The 25,767-nt window shown below is 42.8% G+C and overlaps 1 protein-coding gene across 1 annotated transcript in view; it reads left to right on the top strand.

The window, feature by feature from the left end:
- Positions 1–20,347, top strand: part of LOC126252414 (serine/threonine-protein kinase 33-like) — a 115,491-nt gene extending 95,144 nt beyond the window's left edge. The window contains exons 5-6 of the mRNA XM_049953304.1: positions 7,774–8,076; positions 20,246–20,347. Of these exons, the coding sequence (XP_049809261.1) occupies positions 7,774–8,076; positions 20,246–20,347 (405 nt within the window). The remainder of the gene's footprint in view (positions 1–7,773; positions 8,077–20,245) is intronic.
- Positions 20,348–25,767: the final 5,420 nt, after the last annotated feature.

Genomic DNA, 25,767 nt, shown 5'->3' with positions numbered 1-25,767 from the left:
TTATTGCCAATCAGTGTAATCGATTGTATTTCCTAGTCTACAACATAAACTGGTGCCTGCTAATATTACTGAAAAACTTGATAAACAATAGGTGGTGACAAGTCGTTCTGTCCGCAGATCGTGGTCGTGCGGTAGCGTTCTCGCTTCCCACGCCCGGGTTCCCGGGTTCGATTCCCGGCGGGGTCAGGGATTTTCTCTGCCTCGTGATGACTGGGTGTTGTGTGCTGTCCTTAGGTTAGTTAGGTTTAAGTAGTTATAAGTTCTAGGGGACTGATGACCATAGATGTTAAGTCCCATAGTGCTCAGAGCCATTTGAACCATTTGACAAGTCGTTCTATGAACCGACAATAATATTTAGTCAGATTGAAATGAGAGCACGTTTACACAGTTTATATTTGGAAATACTAATTTAACGCTTGACAAGAATCATAGAGCAATGTAGATGTGAAAATATTTAATTTGAAGGAATATTGACACTTGACATAAAAAAAACTGCGTTTTTTGTACTGATGATGTATTCTTGCAGACATTTTAGACTTATAGAAACACAGCGAGTCTTGACAAGCATTATAGAATAATTTAGACATGGCGAATAATTAATTTGAGGCTTCTTTGTGCCTTACGTCATCTTCAGTACAGAAGTTGAACTTTGCATATTCACTAGTGCTACTAAAACTGTAAGTTCATGGTGTAAACATTGTGTGTGTGTGTGTGTGTGTGTGTGTGTAAAGGAAAAAAAGCATTTGTGAAAATGACACGATTCCTGGAATATTTTGAATGAGACATCGCAAAAGTGTAAGAAGTATAGTATTTGGTGTATGAAATGCAGAAGTATCTGTGTGCAATTCAGAGGCTAATATCTTTGAACGTGACATTATTTTATGCTAGTAAATTTGCACATGAGGGCAATTCAAGTGGAGCTTAAACAGCTTTTTTGGAAATATTGCATACCTTCGAACCTGATGTCTTTTTACACAGTTCGAGTAGCTGACTCCTCATTTTAATATCGTACTGAGATTGACAAAAGGGGGAGAAGCAAAGGGTAAAGGGAGAGGGGAGGAAGAGGTGGGAATGATGGGATGGAATTCAAAGCACAGCATCTTTTTAAATTTCCCGCCACCATCGCTGTGTTGTGTGCGTTTTTTTTTTTAATTTTTCTTAGATTTTCTGGTGACTGCAGCGCTGACTAATGGCGGAAGCTTAAACTACTCGCCAAAGTCGCTATAGATATACCACTCATACTAATGCATCCTTGATGACTTTTGTTTCATGAGCATCAGGCATTAGTCCATGGCATTTTTCTGTGCCTAGCAAAAAAGATGAGACAATTAATTAAACAAGTATGAAAAGATTTTTTTGATGGATGACTACCAGTCCCAGATTTTTGATGATTTACTTAAATTATAAAATATAACATGTTCCTAGGCGTGAGTCGAATCTTCAAGCTACAATGGCAATAAAAACAATTTTATATGAACAGTGGGTTAACAAATGAAGTTAATATTCCCTCATATTATGTTATCTTTCTCAGCAGGATGGCTACAGCACATGCCAAGACCGTACAGAACAATTTTATTATTTATCTGTATTTTTCTCAAATGATTTTGTATTGCTATTGTAGCCTGAAGAAGATATTTGTGCCTCGAAACGTGCTGCTTTATTTTATAGTTTAGGTAAATCAACCGACATTTTTTACTAATAGTTGTCTCCCAAAAAATCTTTACATATTTTTGAAACATCCGTGGTAATTTAAAAGCCAGTATGGATTTTTAACTATTAGGTAAATGAGTCAATTGTAGCATGGCTTGATGACCATAAATTAAGATTCTCCAAGGACGAAAACACCGGCCATGGACTCCTATACTGTATGATCAAACGCCTTTTTGGGGACTACGTGTTGAGAAAACACGTAGTCCCCAAAAAGGCGTACTGGTCAGCCTTCCACCACCTTACTGGTAGACATCCCACCGCACATTACCCTATCTTCCACGACGATCGCCCCTTTCCTGATAACCTCCGTACAGCTAACCATTTTCCTTCCCACCACTTCGAAGTCTTCTCCATTCCTGACGATCCCCATTTTGATTACTCCCTCTTCTCCACCATCCTTGACCACGTTGATACCTCTGTCCCACCACTCGCTCCTAGTTTCCAGTACTTGGATCAGTTACCACCTCAGACATCAACACTCCTACCACTGCACATGACATCACACTCGTCCTCCACTCCAAATGCTACACAGCCCCTGGTCATGATGGTGTCACCTACCGCCACCTCAAGGAATCCCCCAGGCCTTCCTGGCTGTCCTTGCTGCCCTGTAAAATGTCCTGGCTTTTATCCTGACTTGTGGAACATTTCTCATGTCCTGCTATTCCCTAAGCCCAACAACCCCCCCCCCCCCCTCTGATACCTCTTCCTATCATCCCATCTGCATCACCTGTGTGCTCAGTAAGGTCTTAAAAACCATCCTCTCCTGCCATATTCACTGCCACTTTAACTCCCCTGCTTATTCATCTCCTCCAATTTGCTGATGACACCGCCTTCCTAGCACTTTATCCTACCCTTCAACAGTCCCAATGTGCCCTCCAAACCCACCTTGACCAGTTCACCACTTAGTGCAACCAGTGGTTCCTTCATATCAACCCCTCCAAGACCCAGGCGATCATCATAGGCCGCACCACTCACTCCTTCCATCTCTATAATTTCTACCTCACCATTTATGGCCATCCTATCCACTTCACCCCTACCCTCAAATACCTTGGCCTCACCCTTGACTGCCACCTCACCTGGACTCCCCATCTCCTTACCATCCAACACAAAGCCCACAACAGACTCCGCCTCCTGAAACTCCTGTCCAGCCAGACATGGGGACTGATCCTTCCACCATCCTTCACACCTACAAATCCTTGATCCACCCCATCCTTTGTTATGCCAGCATTGCTTTATTTCTGCCCCTCACAGGTTCTATAACGCCCTTCAAATCCTTGAGCGCCTTACACTCCACCTCACCTTCCGTATCCACCTTCCATCAACCACACAAATCCTCTATGACCTCATCCCCTTCCCCCACCTTCTCCTTTCTCGAACACATCCGCACACTGTATATTGCATGCTGACTCGATTCCCCCCCCCCCCTCACACCCTGATTTCCCCCTTCGTCTCCAACCCCAGACTGTTGCTGCGCCTTTACTGTTGTGTCCCGCCCTCTCTCCGTCTCCACACCCTCCACCTTCTTTCCCAATGGAACTTCCAGCACTTACCCCTCCCAGATGATGAACTTCGCCCTGACGTCTACCCCTCCTCCCAACTCTAACCCCACCTTCCTCCTGCCTCCTCCTCCAAGCTCCCTCTCGTCCCCCTCTCTTCTCCTGAGTGACTTTGTCTCCTACACCTCCTCCCTCTCCTGTGCTCTCCTTCAGTGTCTCTGCACTCCCTCCTGTCTTTCCCTCTTCATCTTCCGCCCTGCCCATCTGCCTCTTGGTGAGCCTCCGGCCCCCTCTTCCTTCCACCCCCCAGCCTCACCACCACACCTTCCTCCCCTCTTTTTCCCTCCTCTCTAGCCTCCTTCAGACCCTCGGCAGGTCCATACCAATGTTTTTTTTTTTTATTCTGCATGAATGCTCCGTCGTTCCCGGTGGTTTTTTAAGTGTCGTGCTCTGTGTGATTTTTATCCTGTGGCCGACTTTTAACTTGTGTTTACCTCCAATGTTTTTTTAAGTGCACTTTGATTTGCCAGCAGTGTTCTTTTAACTTTATCTGTCCCCCAGTGCATGTACCCAGTGCATATTTTAACCCCCATCATCTCCATTTACTGTGTTTTCCATGTCCCCCTTTTTACCCCCCTTTTTATGTAATTACCCTTTTGTATTTTTGTATAGCTAATTGACTGAAGAGCAGTGGATTGTGTAGCTGCCAGCCCTCCCCTGCCCGTATGGAGCTGGGGAATGAAATTACAATAAAGAAAAAAAAGTAGAGCGTCAGTCACCTCGCCTCACTCTGAAGTTGGCTGCACGGTATTCAGCCGAAATATTAGAAGAAGAAGAAGTCGAATTTATGCGGTTGCAAGCGCGAAGTTTTATGGAACAGTCTTTGCGCCGCGATAATATAAAGATGCTTAATTACTCGCTTGTTGATATAACTACAATTTTAATTTGATCTGCATCATAAGTTACACTCATTACTTTCATGAATACATTAATCCCAAAATTGATAATAATGCCAGAAAGAGAACGTTTACTTTAAAACTGAGCTTAGTGTTCAGCATCATAGCGTAAAAAAAAGTACTGCGATCTCGGGACAGCAATTAAATCCATAAATAGCATTACTCCAAAAGTCAGAAAAATAAGAAGACACTCAAGAAAACCTTTAATTAAAATTTCCAAAAAAAATGGTTCAAATGGCTCTGAGCACTATGGGACTCAACTGCTGTGGTCATTAGTCCCCTAGAACTTAGAACTACTTAAACCTAACTAACCTAAGGACATCACACACATCCATGCCCGAGGCAGGATTCGAACCTGCGACCGTAGCAGTCGCACGGTTCCGGACTGCGCGCCTAGAACCGCGAGACCACCGCGGCCGGCTAAAATTTACTACCACATTCAAAGTTATAGCATAGAACACAAACTAGTGCAGCAAGTTCAGAACAGCGCGGAGACGAAAGACATCAACATTCACTCTGGGTATGACAGCCTATTAAAGAACAGGAATGTAATAATTGTTGTAAGTACAATATTTAGGAACGAAGATTCCCTTGGCAGGAGCCCGTATGTTTCCCACCAGAATAGCGCCGTTATATAGATCTTGAACTCGAGTCCCAGTGCGCTAGCTAACATAAGGCACAGGAAATACCGTAATAGCTAACCTCAAACAGCTCAGTAGTAGAAACAGAGTGTGCTTTCAGTTAGTAGCAGACGTTTCCGCTGGTGCATCCGCCCAGAACAAAGATGCGTTACTCCTAAGATATGAAGTCTAGCAAGCCAACTGTTGTTCAACACATTACATACACAGCAGCTCCATAAGTTCAGAACAAACATAAGTTATTGTGGATACCCGTGAACATAACCAATTACTAACACATATTACCGACCTAGTCGTGACATCCAGTGTCTAATAAGCTAGCTGTCCGATTACAACGTACACTCATGCAAGTTGCACAAGATCAAGCACCGCACATAAAATCTTATGGGGCTCCCGTGCCTACAATCAAATTGTTACGCACTATATGGACGCACTGAAAAGTTCTCTGTGTACTTACAACACACACTCGTATAAGGTGCATAAGAGTATGCAACACACATAAAACCACGTGGGGCTCCAATGACTACACTCAGTTATTATGCACTATATCGACGCACTGAAAACTTCTTACCTAATTGCGTTATCGTATCTATAAGATTCCAGTACTTGCTCTAAATGAAGATTCCTTACAACAGTCAAATATACAGACAGCATAGCCACAATATAACGCCGTGCATCGGACGTTAACAGAACGTGGCTACACAATCGCCGAATTCATCAGCCACAGGTTTCCGTACCTCCTAACTGCTCTTCTTAGCACACTCACAATAACTCCATGCATGCGAGAGGTCATCTAAACAACCCTTCTAAACACGCGGGCCAGCCGCTGAGCAACAGCTTCCTTCTTGATGACTGTGCTGACCGTACTCCACTAAGCGCACCGCTCACGCACGGATAAACACTCACTATCCAGACAGAGAAACCACACTCGCCAGTGGAAAGGTTCAAGCAATGGCGTCAACCCTGAAACCCTAATTGATATAGTGTTACACACGGCACAAGTGTTGTCAGTGAAGATAAAAACTGGCGTCTTCTGCAGCCCTTCATTATATTCTTAACTGTATGACACTTTCAGTCACCTACTGTTCCTTCAGTTCACATACTTCTGCACCGATGATATTGCTTCATGGCACAGGAAATTTGCTGTAATTTAAGGTAATTTGCAGTTCTGTCACAATCGGATATTACCCAAAACAGTGCTGAAGAGCAATGTTGCCCGACATAGGGTGCGGTCTCCATTATCGGAATTCCATTTGAGACCTTTTTCACTGATTTCAGGTTTTCAGTCACTGTCGACAACGCTTTCTGGATTTAAAAAGACGAGAGTTTCCTAAAACTACCCTCTTGTCTGTTTATAATCCAACACGTCTAGGATTTCAGTTATGGTCCTTTAGAATTTTCCTGCCAAATTGTCGTTTAAGAGCGCTCAGATAGATAGAAGTCACGGGTTATTTTCTTGGGTTAGGAGTGAATTATCCAAGTGGTTCCCACGATCCAACGGGCGTGGTTTTAACGTGACTGCTATGTTCGATAGGAGTCCCACGACTAGAATATGTGTCCACTCTGGCAAACCCTTATTTGCCTGGGTAAAACTGGTACAGCTGAGGTGCTTCAGGAACCCCAAAGATCGTCTGCTTACGACTGTTCTACCTTTACATGATCCCCCACCCCCACCCCTCATAGACTCGTAGTACACCTCGAGGCTGACAGCTATTTTATGGGTACCATCCCCATCGTTCTGGTTTTTAAGCCAAGGTCATCACTCCCTGTGAGAACAACTTTCCTCCATCGCGAGCGTTAACTACTGTTCCAGACATGATCAAGGCGTACTCTCTCTCCAACATGCCAGCTATCTTATATTCATTTACTCATAAATGTGTATCGGCAGCGCATGCGCGTTATGGTAGTAACATCAAACAACTCGCAAACAGAGCTGCAGAAGGTATTTTCGACTAAAATAAAGAATTTCACTCTTGTGTAAGTGACCCCGAGAGTTAATGTCAGCACATTTTTAAAATATGCAGTAGTTAAAATTCTGAACTCCTCTCTGGAAAGAAAAGGTTGGATATCGCGATCCGTTACTCGTGTTTTAATTTCACTGACATATCCTTACATCATTACAGATACACAAGATGAGCCCGACCTCCACTGACAAAATTTCGGGACATCCAGTCAAGGCGCGGACCACCGTGCAGCGCGAACGAGCCGGCGTTTCTCAATACTACAAAGTAAAGCGTGACAACCACAAAAAAATGCTTTGCGTCGAAAAACGAGGTTTATTTCTGCTGGGAAACGTTTTTGTATACAGTTGTGCAGCAGCTGCATCACAGAGATCAATTTTTGCATGATCAAATACGAGATCGCTTATTTCGATACTCGTATGGTGATACACGTCATAATGCTGACACCAAAGTTCCAATCTAATGCGCACACAGCCTAATTGCGTCGAGAACAGAGCAATTTAGAACCGCGCAGTATGTGCCTTCACATTACCCTGATGGCTGGAGGAAACCAACTACAGTGTGAAGCAACTCTGACGCCACCGTCTTCAAACGCCAACGTCCCACAGGGCCCAAGACATGCACTTCCGTATAGTGGGTTTCCTCTTCAAAAATGACCAGTTTGCCATAACACACAACATACAAAGCACTGCCACTGTTTTCTCTATACTTCCTGTTTATGTAAATGTGGTATTCGTATCCATTAGTACAAAGTAGCACACAGACGACGCGTTAATATTGAACTTATCTCCTTTCAATCAGACATTTAAAGCAAGTAGTACAATGCAAATATACACGTCAGTTCCTATAGACATCGAAGCCAAAATCGGGTAGTGATGCAGGTCACTTTCTCAGTAAACGCTAATACTGATAAGTTCTAATGACCATAGAGGTCTTTATAAAATAAGTTAGTCCTTGTGAAACGCACCTAGAGTTAAAAGAACTAATTCTGCAGTTGAATCGTTCTTGGCAGTCACAGCAGAGACTCCTGTGTCCAGCTCCCGAGGTAATGGAATTGCGCATGTACTCGCACCAGTGCGACGTGTGGTCCATGGGCGTCATCACGTACCTGCTGCTCGTCGGTGACTTCCCGTTCACCGGCGACAGTCCGGAGCAGCTCAGGCAGCGAGTACTCAACGACGAACTACGCTTCGGTCGTAAGTTACTGTCAAATCTCCTCGATAGCTCAAAGTATGCCTTTAGTGTTAAACAGCAACAATCAGAAATAATGGCCAGAACGTTCCGCACCTCGCAGGTTGTACCGGGTGATCAAAAAGTCAGTATAAATTTGAAAACTTAATAAACCACGAAATAATGTAGATAGAGAGGTAAAAATTGACACACATGCTTGGAATGACATGGGGATTTTATTAGAACAAAAAAAAAAACAAAGTTCACAAAATGTCCGACAGATGGCGCTGGACAGCAAAACGTCAGTGACTGCGCATGACAGTCGTGTATAAAAGGAGCTGTAATGAGAGAGAGAATCACCATCTATGGCCGTCCTATCGCCCTCACTCCCACCCTTAAGTACCTTGGCGTCACCCTCGACCGTCGCCTCTCCTGGACTCCCCACCTCCGGACAATCCAAGCCGAGGCACGCTCCCAACTCAGTCTCCTCAAGCTCCTCTCTGGCCGTACGTGGCGTCTGGACCCCTCCACCATTCTCCACACCTATAAATCCCTCATCCGCCCTCTCCTTTGTTATGCCCATCCGGCTTGGATCTCCGCCCCCCCTACTTTTTACAAATCCCTCCAAATCCTTGAACACCATGCTCTCCGCCTCGCCTATTGCATCCGTCTCCCCTCCCCTACGCGGATCCTGTACGATCTCATCCCCTTCCCCCACCTCCTCCTTTTCCTTGAAAGGATACGGATCCTGTACACCTCCCGTAAACTCGATCCTCCTCACCCGCTCGTCTCCCCGATCCTCTCCCACCCCCGCCCGCTGCCGCGCCTGTATTCCCACGTCCCACCCGGTCTCCATCTCTCCACCCTCCTTACCCTCTCCCAAGGTGGCTTCCGCCAGCTCCCCCTCCCTGATGATGTCCTCCTCCTCTCCATCTACCCCTCCTACCAACTTTGATCCTCCCTCCCTCTTCCTGTATCTGTTCCTGTGGGCACCCTCCATCCCTCCTCCCCTTCTCCCCACTCCTCCCCCGGGCCTCCCCTCCCCTGTCCTTCTACTCCTCCTCCCATCTCCTCAGCCATTGGCATCTATGTTCTCCCCTCTCCACCCTCTTCACCCGCCCTCACCCTTCTTCCCCTCTTGGCAGGTCCCCGGACTCGCACACGCTACGTGGACTTTCGCGCGCCGGAGATCATCGCCATCTGTGTCTCGTTTGTGTAACGTCGTTTTGTGTTTTTAGTGTCCGCCGTCCCGCTTCTACGTTCACTTGTGCCGTTGGATTCATCAGTGTTATGTGCGCCATGTCAACGTGTCTTCAGTGTCGTTATCGTCGCGTGTGAACGGCTCCGTGTTTTTTGTGTATCTGTGACCACTATTTTTTGCCCATCACTCTGTTCATTTTAATTCTCCGTTCTTGTACTGTTATTGTCACCACTATGGCTGAAGAGCGGCGTAGCATGCCGCTGCCAGCCTACCTGATTGTTCAGGTGTTAAATTAACAATAAAATAAAAAAAAAGAGAGAGAATCAGATGCGCCAGCAGTCGCAGCATGTTGACGTTACCTGAAAAGGCGCTTTTAGTGAAGCTGTATTATCAGAATGGGGAATATGCTAGTTCAGCGTTATGATCCTATCGCCATAGGAAGGGGATTCGAACGGGTAAAGGTCCGTTGACAAATGCAGCTGTGGCGAGAATGATTTTCAAGTTCGAAGCCACGGGTTGTTTAGACGATAGACCCCGTAGTGGCCGATCGAGCAGAAGGCGTAATGCTGCTGAGACAGTTCAGGAAGAAATGGAGACTGTAGCGGGTTCGTCTATGCACGGGGAAGTCAGCGGTTGTGCAGTCGCACGTCGCACCGGCATTCCATACACTGCTGTTTGGTTGGCACTTAGGCGTACCCTCCGATGCTATCTGTACAAAATCCATCGGCATCATGAACTGTTACCTGGCGATTTAGTGAAGCGGAGGGCATTTGCGGTGTCGGTGTTTCAAAAGACGGCGGAAGATGACGATTGGTTGAGTAACGTGTTGTGGATCGACGAAGCTCATTTCACGCTCCGAGGGTCTGTCAACGCCCACAACTGCAGAATTTGGGCTACCGAAAATACTAGAACTGTCGTGGAAACTCAATTGCACGACGAGAAAGTCACGGTATGGGATGGATTTACCACATCTACCGTTATCGGGCCTTTTTTCTTCTGTGAAAGATCTCTTGTGCACGTCGTTTGGCGAGGATCGTGTGCTCAGCTGCCACTTTCGTCATGCTTGGCCTCCCAGGTCCCCAGACCTCAGTCCGTCCGATTATTGGCTTTGGGGTTACCTGATATCGCAAGTATATCGTGATCGACTGACATCTCTAGGGATGCTGAAAGACAACATCCGACGCCAATGCCTCACCGTAACTCCAGACATGCTTTACAGTGCTGTTCACAACAGTAATCCTCGACTACAGCTATTGTTGAGGAATGATGGTGGACATATTGAGCATTTCCTGTAAAGAACATCATCTTTGCTTTGTCTTACTTCGTTATGCTAATTATGGCTATTCTGATGAGATGAAGCGCCATCTGTCGGACATTTTTTGAACTTTTGTACTTTTTTTTGTTCTAATAAAACCCCACGTCATTCCAAGAATGTGTGTCAATTTGCACCTCTCTATCTACATTATTCCGTGATTTATTCAGTTTTCAAATGTATACTGACTTTTCGATCACCAATATAATGGGCTATCAAAAAGATTCCGTTTGAGGGTGATCTTGCAGCGTATATGCAACGTAGTGCGACTCCAATATGGCTGCATAAGTACGGACGTGTAGGCAGTGGCGACGTTATTGCCAATGCGTCCAAACAAGACCAATGTACTGTTATTCTTTTCTTGGCTGCCAAAGGACTAACACCAGCAGACGTCCATCGGAGAATAAAGAACGTGTGTGGGGCAGCACGTCTGTCGCAGAAAACCGTTGAGGAATGGAACGCCAACGGGTGCTGCTTCTTTGTAATAATGCACGTCCCCATACCGCAAATGTCGTAAAACAGATGTTACGCCAGCTCAAGTGGGCGACACTCGAGCAGCCGCTCCACAGTCTTGATCTCTTCCCATACGATTATCGAGACTTCGCTCCCTTAAAAATGGCCCTGAAGGGTCGACGGTTGCTGCTGGACGACGATGTGCAGCAAGCAGTTACGGATTTCTTCACACAACAGGACACCGTGTTTTACCAAACGGATATCTTCAATCTGGTGCGTCAGTGGGATGATTGCCTCAATGCTCAAGGGTATTTTGCCGATTGGCATACCTATTCTGCACTCTGCGGCATTCCTACGGAAATTATTTGACCGTCCCTTCTATAAAACATCGTTATATGGGAAATTAATTAAGATCGCAGGTAAATGGCGTCCACATGGGAGCAGCACAGCAACACTATCCTCTACTGTGACCTGGAAGTTCGTTGCTACTCCACTCTCACTCACTAACGAACCATCAAATCATATGGAATGTGGAAACACGTATGAGCATTCGTCACTGAAGTCAAATGGCGTATACCAGCATGTGAGTTTGTCTGAAATTTGGTGTGTCGTTAGACAGACCCTTGTGCCACAAAATGATCATTCCACATTTTTTTTAGCTCGAACGGGGCAGGTTCTTCCACAGAGAAAGTGTGGGATAACGGTCTGTGGGCCAGGATTATACGCAGAGACGCGTGGTAACTGGATGTCGCAAGTGACCGCATTGTAACCATCTTGTCCGCATGACGTAACAGTCAGTACATCTTTATCTCCTCGATGATGCAGCAGTTCAGCTATAGTGAGCATTTCAGTATCGACAACTCGACCACCTCGTGGGCCATTGTGCGAGTTTCGTTTTTGCACAAAATTAAAAAAACTTCTCGGAATGCAGTAGGCTCGTCAATGCCGTTGCTACTGGACTGAGCAGCCAATTGTTTTGATTATGAATAAACGCCACTTCAAACTGTTGTATACTGATGGATGCACATGAACAAGGGGACGTCAAAAAGTAACTTGTTCATTGTTATGGCAGGAGATGCAGCTTTCATTGAAGGTTGCACTACGCTTCAAAGTGACACAAAGAATCAGGTAATGATTGTGAGTGGAGCAGGGAATAGTCCTGATAGGGACGGGGAATATGATGTACGTGGTGACCTGGTAAAGATAGCTACTCAAACTGGTGACACTAATGTGCATTTCGTGCAACTGTTTCAGCGTCATGATCGGCCTCATCTTAAAGCGGCTGTTAGGCGTGTTAACATGGGACTGGGGAGGGCCCTGACGGCAGAGGGCATGGCTCACACTGCAGTGGTGCCAGTTGGGTCTGTCAATAGATCGGGTTTCACTTGTCCTGCACCACAATAGCTATGGGAAGTGCAAGCTGGCATAGCTTATAGGTGACACTGTAGTGGATGGTGGTGGGATCACTCATCGAAAAATTCCTGTAGTAGTTGGTGTTAGAGCTGTACCTTTTTTAGACTGAAGTCAGCCGATAGGTATACCTGTTTAAAGGAAGTTCCACTAACAAAGGAATCACCTTCAGAGGAGGTCAGGTATTGTGTATGTGTATGTGAAGCACCACAGTACTTCCCTTAAGTTAAATGCTTAACAAAACTACGCAGCGCATATTGGATAACGCGAGAAATAAATTAGCCCTGTGTCATTCAACCCAAGATTGGGAATATTTAAATATGAACTATCCCTTTTACGGACTTAATGAAAAATTATGCATCTTAAAAAAACTATTTTTAGTGAAATCCAATGAGTCGCTCCACCACCCTTAAGAATGGTATACAGATCTTATTGATGACTGGTACTAGAAACTTGAAAGAAAGGTAGTATGTTTGATAAATTTGATTTATGATTTTGAACAAACAAAAAGTAGCACATTTAACATGTTTCAGCAACACTGCTGTCTGAGTGGTGGCTATAAGCAATATTTGCTTAAAAATCAACTTACTTAATTGGCTGGTGAATGTTTTCATAGCAAGGGGAAAGGAATGGAACAACCTGACAGTTTTCCTACTATTCATTCCCGAAGGAATATCATCTTGCTCATCAACAATAAATGTACATTATAAAATTAAAGTTGGCATGCGAGTCCAAAATCAAATGAATTATGACCAGAGCTGAGCAAGGAGTCAGCTGCCGGAGCTGAGATGTGCTTTACCGTGTCAATCATGTGTGCGTTGTCGTCGTATCTGCGACTGCTGGTGTGATGGAACACCTCATTTGCTGCATGACGGGTCCGTCTGTACAGACACATCTGGTGGTTGGTGCAAAAATGCGACTAATCCTACCTTACGCTGAAATAAGTACCGAAAAATCCCTCTTCAAATTTACGTTAATAAGGACGACAGTATGTGTCCATTCCAATGCAAAACCTGTCTTTAAACTTTCAAACAACCAATCACGAAGTTTAGGAATATTTCATTTGTGTGAATAAAGTTTTGCAGTGAAATAAGTTATTCAGCGTCATGCTCATATCGAACCCGTACTTAAGAGTGAAGCTCTCCTATTTGGCCTGGGAAGCACGAAGTATTCTTATACTTTCAGAAATGTGAACCAGACGTCCGTCACCTTTCATATTTAATGACAAATTGTGATCTGACAGAGCATAGGCTAACATAAATCTGTCTTCTTGGCTGAACGCTAAGGCAGAAGGTCATTCCGGAATTGTAGTTTCAAGTGGAAGTTGTTCATTACCTCACACCAAACAGAGGTTTTCCAGCAGTTAGACGACTGTTTGACGTGTTGGGACTGAAAACATGGTAAAACGACCCGTCTGTTGTCAGAGTATCGAGAGTGTCTAGAGTAGAGAGAAGATGTGAGACGTATATCTTCCGGTGGAAATTACGAAAACTCGTACCCCCATTATCTTTCTATCTGTTCCATTAGTCTTTTCCAATCACAGGCCTGAGCGCCCAAGAGTCTCCTTACTACCAAAATTGAAAACGAGCCATATCTTATCGAACGCTTAGTTGCAGTCTTTTGGCATAGGTGAGGGACATGACAGCCACCCCTCTGATGTCACAACACTTCCGCCAATAGGAATGGCGCTCTCTGTTTCCCACGTTATGGCTTGGAGCTAAGAAAAAAATGAAATAATTTAGGTGTGAGAGGTGGGTGCCTTTCTTATGTGTCCCGTGTCCGCATTTTCTGAAGATTCCAATCTGTCGCCGGAGTTGTCTTCTCAGCACTGAGAAAGAGGGCGGAGTCCTTCTCTAACTCAGCGGAGGCAGTGAAATGAAATTTAAAAGCATGTTTTCTGTTTAGCTGGCTCTGAAGCCAATTGTAAGTTAAGGAAGGGAATAAAACTTTTCCTGTGCGTCCTTGGTGCCGTGGAGAGACGTTAGGCCGCATCCCAGCGTCTGTCTGGCTCGGTGGCAGCGTGCCCGGCTACCGTGAATAATGCGTGCCTTGTCCTTCTCCACTCAGCTCTGACAAGAGCCTTCTACGCTTATAAGCTGCCCCAAGTACATAGTAATCGCAAGCTACAATAAGAATTAAAAAGGATGATATATACAAATGACATATACGAAAATCAAAATGGATGCACAGTTATTGTTTACATATTACTGATTCGATGGAAATCGGCATATCTCATTTTTTAAGGTAGCCTAATAGCGAAAGGCCGTTTACAATTTGTACAGAAAGCAGATGGCAGTCATACGAGTCGAGGGGTATGAAAGGGAAGCAGTGGTTGGGAAGGGAGTGAGACAGGGTTGTAGCTTATCCCCGATGTTATTCAATCTCTATAAGAGACAAGCAATAAAGGAAACAAAAGAAAAGTTCGGAGTAGGTATTAAAATCCATGTAGAAGAAATAAAAACTTTGAGGTTCGCCGATGACGTTGTAATTCTGTCAGACTCAGCAAAGGACCTGATAGAGCAGCTGAACGGAATGGCCAGTGTCTTGAAAGGAGGATGTAAGATGAACATCAACAGAAACAAAACGAGGATAATGGAATGTAGTCGAATTAAATCAGGTGATGCTGCAGGAATTAGCTTAGGAAATGAGACACTTAAAGTAGTAAAGGAGTTTTGCTATTTGGGGAGCAAAATAGCTGATGATGGTCGAAGTAGGGAAGATATAAAATGTATATTGGCAACGGCAAGGAAAGCGTTTCTGAAGAAGAGAAATTTGTTAACATCGAGTATGGATTTAAGTGTCAGGAAGTCGTTTCTGAAAGTATTTGTATGGAGTGTAGCCATGTATGAAAGTGAAACGTGGACGATAAATAGTTTGGGCAAGAAGAGAATAGAAGCTTTCGAAATGTGGTGCTACAGAAGAATGCTGAAGATAAGGTGGGTAGATCACGTAACTAATGAGGAGGTATTGAATAGGATTGGGGAGAAGAGAAGTTTGTGGCACAACTTGACTAGAAGAAGGGATCGGTTGGTAGGACATGTTCTGAGACATCGAGGGATCACCAGTTTAGTATTGGAGGGCAGCGTGGAGGGTAAAAATCGTAGAGGGAGACCAAGAGATGAATACACTAAGCAGATTCAGAAGGATGTAGGCTGCAGTAGGTACTAGGAGATGAAGAAGCTTGCACAGGATAGATTAGCATGGAGAGCTGCATCAAACCAGTCTCAGGACTGAAGACCACAACAACAACAATAGGCTATAAAAAGGGCAATAAAAACGAATTAGACATTAGAAACATCATGTTAAATCCGTGACTTTCTCACTTATCCTAGGCGAAGACAGGTGGAATATAATCAAAATGTCGTCCCCCTTTCCCCTCCTCTAGCACGTAGCTTGAACATCTGGGAATTCACGTACAGGTTCAAGCCACGATGTCAGATTGAAGTTCCACTTTCGGCAACTTTCGCTATTTTTTACTAATTAGTAGTATTATAACACACAACAAATACAACGAACACAATCAATAAGTCAGGTATATAAAAAATGTTACCTGAAGATTGTGAAAAAGTGTACAGTGGGTAAACCAAATGAAACTTTCGAATTCTCTTAAAACAGCACATAAAATCTAATGGCAACGATGCATCTCTTAAACAACAGACATTGACTGAAGAACGTTAACGAAAATCTCCAAATCTATGCTAGGAAAGGGAAGAGAATCAGTGTTTTACAGGAAACTGAAATTTACATTCATTTGAAAAGTCAGCCAGATTCGCCTATTAACAGATTTACAGACTACAACGTTTCTCGATAACTTCAGTCACATTCTTCCAAGAACCAACCATATGTCGTCGGTACAATAATTGAATTTTAAAGTCACATGTACCTTACGAGATATTTAAAAAAATTAATTTTAATTTTTACTTTCCGTATTACTTTTACTTCTTGCTATTTATTAGTAGGATAGGAGGGTGGGTTCAAAGACGGGAAAACATCAAGCGACACATCATTTCTCTTTATAGGATAAAACTGTAGCTGACAAGTAACAGTTATCTAGTGTCAGTACGAGCTCAGGAGTATCATGTTATAACTGATGCAAGTGGTCGAAGCAAACCTCTACTCCCCTCCCTCACAGAAGCACCACCCAGACCATATACCTTGGGCAGTTCCGCAACTCCTCCATTCAAGGTCACCCAGGTGAGCCCCCATCCTATCTGCGCATCTGAGGCAATTGTCTGTGGTACGAGATGTAACCCAATACAGGTCACAAAGTTGTTGCGCACGTGTGTGACATAAAATTAACGGGAAACCGCTTTCATCCCTCTACTTCTCTCAGCCAGTGGAAAATCATTAAGATGACGAGAAACTCCTTCCTTGCCCCAATATCATCCGGCCAATAGAACCACATTAAAATGACGACAAACCCATCATCATCCTTTACAACTAGAAAAACTGCTACGCCTCTTCATTCGAGTTCTCTGCACCATAGGGAGAGGTTTTTTATAAACAAATTATTATTAACAACAGTTTTTTTTCTATAGGTCAAAAGTGAAACGATCAGGAAATAATAACAATCATATAACAAGTTAACTTATGATTTTTTATAACAATTTACAAAAAAATTTCTTACAATAATTTTTGTTATTTAGTAACCATGTTTTTCAAACTTTCTTTGTGTTTCTATTTACAAAGATATTTTATAATAAATACTTTTTCTAATGACACATAAAATCTTGAAACTCTCAGGTATGTTTATATACTAAAAACTAGTAAACATAACATCTCGAAATACTACCCTTCCATTGAATTTGCACTTAGTGGTTGGTTTTCTCTCACTATATATACAGTTTTTACATTTTTAATCATTCCTCTCCGATCATTTATACATAGATTATGTGGGTGTGGTGTGCCTACTGTAAGACCTTCGGTACACACACCATCAGATTATTTGACTTGTCACTCTAACGAAGTAGGCGAGTGTCGGCAATATGTCTCGTGGTCTTATCGTGGCGTGTTTATCTTCTGCCGTTAGGTCAGACGATAGAAATGCCACTTAGAGTAGCAGACTGACGGTGACCAACTTTGAACAGAACTTGATTAATTTTCAGACACATTTATTAAAATAATAACAAGCATAAAAATTCCTTAACTTGGTTCTGGATGCTATTTACAATTGACAATCTGAAGTTCCTTTGGTATTGGTACGTTAATCCTATTCTCACATATCTCTGATATGTGACAAAAGTGTCTATACATTTATCTTCGTGGCTATGTACAGGAATATGGTCATCTTACTAGGCGCAGACTGAAACTTGACTATAGCCTGGTACAGACAAATGTAGAACTCGTACAGACTGTTGCAGACAAATGCAGACTGACTAATCGGAGGTCTGTACACTCATTATAATAGCTCGCGCGTTCATGTATCACTGCGCGAGTGTGATCTGCGAGGACAAAAGGTTCTACGTTAGCAGCAATCTCATTGGCTTCATTACATATTAATACGTGGATCGGCGGAAGCAGAATTTGGTCCATCTCTATGGCAGCGCCATCTCGTAGGGCGGAGACAGACGAGCGCTGCGCCTGCGCTGTTGTGCTTAGTGGGGCGCGCTCTAGTGGGAAAGTTGTGTACGTGCTGACTATGCGGAACTATGTAATACAAAACAGTGGGAAATAGGGACTAGCAGCATCAGGTGAAGAGGAGCCAGAAACACGCACAAAGACACACACACACATATATTCATAGTCAGTCTCAGATGAATAATGTGAGTAAGAGAGGGTGCCTCTCCCATCCTCACAAACTTACAATTTCTTGTGTGGTAGTCGACGAGTTCGAGCGTGAACCACTGGTCCTGGGACCTGGCATGATTAAAATATAATGCATTGTTGAGTGCTGTACAGGTTGTAGTGTGATCTTCAGGAACTATTTGAAGAGTCTCAAATACAGAGAACCGCCTATGATCATGCGTATGGCACTGCTGTCCACACAGTGTAAACGTCCAAGTCTAGATAAGCTTGTGGTTGTGTCAAGAAGATGGCGGGGCACAGGTCCAATAGCATGCTGCAAAATAATAAAAATGTTTCTCCAACAATGGGAGAATATTACGTCTGCTACAATCAACTTCCACACAAAGACATGATGAAAGCTTAAGTTCTGTGAAAGTGTGACACACCCATATGTCTTAACTGTGGTACCATTGGCAGCAATCAGGTAACAGTCATCACCCCTGCTGCGAATTACTTGAAAACACAGATACATCAAACGTCGCCACCTGTGTCCATTAGAAGATAGAATTGTGTACAGTGTTCCATGACAAACAAACAACCTCTATCATCTGGTAAACCAGTTGTCGTCATTACTGATGTCTGGGCACATTTCCCATCTCACATAGGGAGGAGCATTTTCGAGCTTCAGAGCTACATCGTTTGTTGCACCAACATATCTTCATAGCTAAGCATCTCCCTGGCGAATGGTGCCGCTGTGACCGGTGACTGCAATATTATATTTGAACGGCGGAGGCTTGTGAAGTAAGCTCAACAATCTGTGCTTACAACGAGGTGAGGGAATTGCCAGATTGTGAGCATATGGCTACAACACATGTGGATGAATATAACTCTGCGATGCAGTCTGCTGGTTTTGCTGAAGCGTTGCGATTGTCAGCACATATGGTGACACTCAGATTTTCTGTGGAATATCTTCATTAACTGCATTGCTTACCAGGGTCTATAGGTGGCGCAGCAATTGTGTAGGAGTGTGATCATCTGACTTTTCTGTTCGGTGTAACTTTTCTAACCATTTGACTCCAGATTGAGACAGGGGACTGATTAGGTCAAAATGGCAGCACGTTGATAAATACCTGGTGAAGAGGCCGAAATATGCTTCACTTTCGTGGGTGTGTCCTCGTTGAGAGCAGCGATGACATAACTACTAGATCTACAACTTTGCTTCCGCCGTTTTTTCTCGAAGTTCGGGGCTTTATTGTAAAAACTTTACAAAAAAACTATGACTCGTAGTATTGACCATCGCTGGCCACTACATTCTCCCATCTTTCGGATAGCATACGAATCCCGTGGTGCAACTGGCCGGTTTTGTGGGGATCTATAAATCGATTCAATTTTGCACTTGTTCATATGATCGGAAGCGCTGGTCAGCCAGGCTGTATGCCATTGATCGAAAAAGGTGGTAGTCAGAGAGAGCAACGTATGGAGAATACGGCGGGAGGGATAGGACTTCTCATTTCAACGTTTCCATGTATATTTTGAGGGGTTTTGCGACATGGAGTCGAACACTGACCTGCTGCAAAATTACATTTACGTGTCTATCGCTGTATTGTGGCCGTCTGTGTTTCAGTGCTGGGCTCGAACGTATCAACTGCTTTCGATAATGATGTCCTGTGACTATCTTCGTCTGCTTCAGTAGCTACGAAAACGTTCTGTCTTCCACCGCCATGCCCATCTTCCACTTCAAAATCACCGTTCTTAAGGCGTTGAAAACACTCTCTGCACGTTCTTCTACTAATAGTTCCCTCACCATTCGTCTTACCCAGCATTTTAAGAGCCACAGCCGCAGATTTCTTCATGTTAAAGCAGAAAATTAAAACTTTCTGCAAATGACGAGAAATGGGTACGTAAGCTGACGCCCTTAATCGAGAACAACCTTATGATGCAATCACAAATCGACAAATATTTTATGGCATTATATTTACAGATGCCTAAGCTTAGTGTATTACACCTATGACCAATCACCTGAACCCCACTTGCCGCTACTGCTGTCTATTGCAATTCGGCGGAAGCAAAGTTATAGACCTAATATATTTGGTTTCTTCAGAAGTTACGTACCCTAACATGAACTGGCTTGTGAGTTGTGCTACGACAGAAGAAGATTTTGTTGCCAGAATGGTGGAGTTTTAACTGTTATGTGGCTGAGTAGTGCGTTTGTAGGCATGTAAACTGGCAGTATCAGATTCTGAATCATTAGCCAGATTAGCCAGTCAGGTAACTACAATTCAGTACCAGTACGTGGATGATGCACGTCATGGTTGATATAGTTGTTCTGTATTACACAGTGGCGTTGCTCGAAGAATGTGTGGAAACCAAAAATGCTGTGGTTTTAGTATAACTACTTTATTAACAAAATTTAAGCACGCACAAACACACCAGTGTGTGAATAAATCGAGAACATTACAGGGGAAACAAAAATAAATATGATAACAGGGAATAAACGAAAGTAAGAATAAACGAAAGTAAGCGATAATACTGCAGCACATATTTATTTAATCATGTCTTTATTGCATTTCAAAGTAAAGCATAAAGTAGTTGCACCCTACTACTTTTCAAGATTAGCCAGTCAGTATCTCAAATACGTAGATTTGCCGCTACCTCCAAGAGTAGGAAAAAGCACTAAGTCTGCCTCAAAAACTAGCACCTCCTACTGTCCTTCCAAATGAATACAAAAGAATATACAAGTTATTTTTTATGTAGATGCCTCGGCTCCTTTATCAAGATTGAGTACATAGAGCGGCATGTCACTGACTGCCCTAGCCATGAGCTGGTGTGTGTGGAAATGCCACCAAGGAAAAAAAGTTCTTAAAGTTCAAGAATGCCCACCACCAGGAGCAATTCCCTTTGTTATATATGCTGACTTCGAGTGCCTCCTGGCTCCTATAGAAGTTGTGAATGTGGCCCCGTACCTCTCATACTGCCTTCATAGAAGATGTGTACCATATGTGCTCATATGACTCCAACCTAAACAAATTCGAATCATATGTTGGGGATAATACTTCGAGTTGGCTGCTCACTGAGCTCGAAAAACTCACATTGGAAGCTGATTGTTTTTATAGTGACAACATTCCCATGTTCAGCTCGCAGGGGAATGATGTCTTATACGAGCTGGCATTGACTGTCGTATATGTGTGCTGTCTTTCGATAGAGAAGCAGAGACTCCATGTAGAAACCATTTTCGTTCTACAGGGAAGTTCCATGGTGCAGCTCACAATGCACGCAATTTGAATGCCAACTGCCATGGCACATACCCATCTTTCGCCACAATTTAAGTGTGTACAATGCCCACCTTCTCGTTCAATACTTGGGTGATTTTGGGGTGAAGGGTGATAAGGTCAGTGTCATCCCTGCCACCGTTTAAAACTACATTTCGTTTTCATAGAGAATCGCACCAAGAGTAAGGCTCTGCTTCATGGATTCGCTTCATTTCATGTCCACGTATCTTCAGAAACTTGCTGAGACAGTGTGACAGGAGGATATGCATATCACCAGAGCTGCATATTCTGATGATGGAGAGTTTCAGCTGCTGACAAAGAAGACGGTCTTTCCTTACAGATATCTGGATTTGACGGAGGGACTCCACGAAACCACATTGGCAAGCATAACTGCATTTGCCAGTATATTAACAGGCACTTCTGTAACAGAAATGGAGTATGGCCATCACTGAATGGCTGGCAGGAATCTGGCAGATCTGATTCAAGGAAATATGCTAGACTGTACATAAACACTGATATACATATGATCGCAGACATTTACAAGAAATTACATAATATATGCCTGGACACATACTGTCTGGATCCTGCTTTCTATTACACCATGGCTGGGCTTTTCTGGAATACAATGTCAAACTACTGACCAATGGTGACATGCTGCACTTTTTAGAACATGGGATTGGCAGGGACTTTGCTAGTGTATAGCCAATAACCCAAGAATGAGCAAGGAAGAATGCAGGCCATCTGACAATTTAAGTTACATCGTTTACTTGGACATAAACAACCTCTAACGGCATGCTATACCACAACTCTGCAGTTTGGAGGATTACGACGGCTGTCCAAAGAGAAACTTATCAGTCTGGAGAAAGAAATCCAAAATGTGTCTGTGGATTCTGTTGCAGGATATGTATTGGACGCAGAACTGGCATATGCCACTCATTTGCATATTGCACACAGGGACTTGTCATTGTTTCTGGAGCACCTAGTTCTGTGCAGTGGTTCTGTTCCCAGCTGATGATAACACTGGGGAGTAGGGAGAGACATATTCTGGAATACAGACTCTTCCAGCGAGATCTCAGTTTGGGAACATTACTTATTAGAATGACATACAACATCGCTATCAATCAGCGTCACTTTATGAAGGTGTACATTGATATAAACATACAAAAGAGTGGTCTCATGTTGTGTTCCTTATAGAAACATTTTTATAAATTAATAAATATTTCAGTTTTCCTGGAAACCGTGGGAAATGTTAGAAAATACCAAGAAATTTATTTAGTTTACCGTAGGGGTGGGCAATATGACGCTACAGATTACATCACCACGCCAAATAGCCGGCCAGAGTGGCCGTGCGGTTCTAGGCGCTACAGTCTGGAGCCGTGAGATCGCTACGGTCGCAGGTTCGAATCCTGCCTCGGGCATGGATGTATGTGATGTCCCTAGATTAGTTAGGTTTAAGTAGTTCTAAGTTCTAGGGGACTGATGACCTCAGAAGTTGAGACCCATAGTGCTCAGAGCCATTTTTGAACCACGCCAAATTTTAAGCAGGCCACCATTTTCTATAAAGGGTTAGTAATTGTGAAGATGATTAAGTTTTTGGTGTATTACACGAAGCCTGTCTATGTTGTTATGTGTATTTTGGACCTCTTCAGATTCCACATGTACCGATTCCACTATGAGTTTGTGATGTCGAACTTCGCTGATCCCAAATCACTTTATTTTGATACAGACAGTTTCATCTATTCGGTGAAACGCTGCTATCGGTATGAAGTAATTAGGTTCAATCCTGAAGCATTCGACACACCTATACATGCAGTCGATAATCCTTATTTGCTTAATATCTCAAAAAAAGAGGGTTATTGGTCTGATGGAAGGTAAGCCGAATGGCGCAGGGATTGTGGAGTTTTATGGGACTTAGATCGAAAATTTATGCACACCACATTGATGTAGTTGCCATCCAGAGTCAGGCTAAGGATAAGCATCGCTTGACCTCAAAGGTTACGTCGATAAAAGAATACAAGAAGTGCCTGTTTAGGAGCGTTTACACCACTCCAAATATGACATGCACAATGGGCTTTCTATAATTCGATCATGAGGTACACACTGCACTGTAGATGACTATTGTACAGTCCCATCATAATAACAAATAGTTCATCCGAGGCATGGGATTGGGAGCCTACCATACTCTCATTATTAGGTTCAGAGTAACTGATTATGTTGATTTGTATCTATTTCAGAAGACCTCAGTGTGGAATATGAATCATTTGTCATAGGTGTGTGTGTGCGTGTGTGTGTGTGTGTGTGTGTGTGTGCGCGCACCTAAATGCACACTATGTGTCTGTAAGCAAATTGTGTACACTATTTCACACTATGTGTGTGTTTATATGTTGTAAATATTTATATGTGTTTGTATGCATGTGTGGTTTTTCTTTATCTGGTGCTGCTAGTCCCCATTTCCTTTATTCTGTATACAGAAGTGATCAGAAGGAAATGATTAAAAATTTAAATATTGTGTGTAGAATGAGAGAAAACCAATCACTAAGTAGAAATTCAATAGGAATCGCAGAATTTAAGTTCTTTCTACTAGTTTTTAGTGTACATAATTACCTCATAGTTTCAAAAGTCATCACAATAAAAAACGTTTCTTGTAGAACAGTTTTTGTAAATAAAAACATAAAAAACTGAAATAATTGTTAATAAAAATTGTTGTATAAGATTTATTGGAAAAATTGCTGTTAATAAACTACAGGTTAATTTATTGTATCGCTGTTATTAGCTCCTGATTCTTTCATTATTAAAATATAGAGAGAAGAATATTGTTAACGTATAATTAGTTTATAACAAACATTATCCTCTCCCTATGCTGCACAGACCTCAAATAAAGAGTCCTACGCATCTGCTCTAGTTATAGAGGTTGAGGAAGGGTACCAACAGTTTAAATATGTTACTATTGGCTGAGAGAGATAGGGGGTGAGAGCGGTTTCCACCAATTTTATATCACACAAGTGCCCAACAACCACGTGACTGATATCAGGTTATGTCCTGTATCACATACAATTCCTTCGGGAGTGTGGGTAGGTTTGGGTTTCCTGGAGGACTGGAATACAACTCATACAACTTGCTAACTTGTATGGACTGGATTGTGGTTTCTCAGGGGGAGCGGAGTGGGACAGGGGTTACCTCGCCCACTTGTGTTAGGTGTAACACGATGCTCTGACTTTGAGATGAGATTGTTATCAGATGTCTTACTGGCATTAGTTAACTACTACTTACCAGTTACAACATTATCTTATCGCCGGAAGTGATGTGTCGCCTTACTTGAGTCGAGATTGTTCTCAGATGTCGTACTGGCACTAGATAACTACTATTTAATAGTTACAGCATTATCTTATCACCGGAAGTGATGCGTCGCCTGATATTTACCTGTGTTTCTTCCTGTTCTGCTATCCTACATTTAATAATTTTCCTCGAGTACACATATAAACGTACAGTCACAGTTATTTGAAATTGTAAGTTCTAGCTTATGTTTAATCTTTGGTCAATACAATATCTTTGTAAATTTCGCGCGTTATTAAAATGTTAAGTTGTCAAACTAATGAGACAGTACGGGGTGGAGAGGGTTATGAGCAAAGCGAAACGGATAGAACACGTAAGTTTAAAGATGCTGCCATTTTAGCACATGTGCACTTTTTTCTGCTAAAGATAAATAATTTTCTAATAAGTTGCTATCGTTTCATTCTTTCTATCTGCATAGGTAAACAGAGTGCTCTCTTTTATACAGAAAATCACTTCAAAACGGCCTAATATACAGAAACTAATCATCTCCATGTATAAAATGCAAAGTCCTGACTGACTGGTTGACTGATTCATCATCGCCCAGCCCGTACCGCTAACGATAGAATCTTGACGTTTGAGAAGCTGTGGAACTTCTACTGCAGGCGTCGTTTAGGAAGGGATTTTTCGAAATTCCAACCTAAGGGGTTTGTAATAGGGGATGAAGTTTGTTTTAAATTAAGCCAATTTTAAAGCTAGATATAGAAAAATCGGTATTTGGTTTCTCGGTCAAAAGTAAGGAAACATGTGTTCCAGCATTTTTGGAAATTTAACCCTATGGGGTTTTTAAACTATGGTCTTTTTAAAATAAATATGTCATTATTAAAGAACAACCAAAGTAGTTTTAAAGCCACATCTATGAACAGTAGTATTTGACTTCTCAGTTACAAATAAAATAAATACGTGTTACAGTGTTTTTGAAAGTTCGACATCTATCGGGATAAAATGGAGGATGAAAGATTTTATGGAAACATTTCACTGTGCAAACATTTCTGAGGCTGAATCTGGGAAAATCTGTATTTGGCTTCTCTGTTAAAAATAAGACATGCATGTCACTGTTTTTGTAAATTTAGCCCCTAAGGGGGTGGAACAGCGGGTGACACATTTTATCAAAATATTTCCATGTGAAAGAATTTT

Source organism: Schistocerca nitens, chromosome 4, assembly GCF_023898315.1.
Source record: "Schistocerca nitens isolate TAMUIC-IGC-003100 chromosome 4, iqSchNite1.1, whole genome shotgun sequence".
Lineage (NCBI taxonomy): Eukaryota > Metazoa > Arthropoda > Insecta > Orthoptera > Acrididae > Schistocerca > Schistocerca nitens.
The sequence above is the reverse complement of the archived record's forward strand: the minus strand, read 5'-3'. Positions and strand labels throughout refer to the sequence as shown.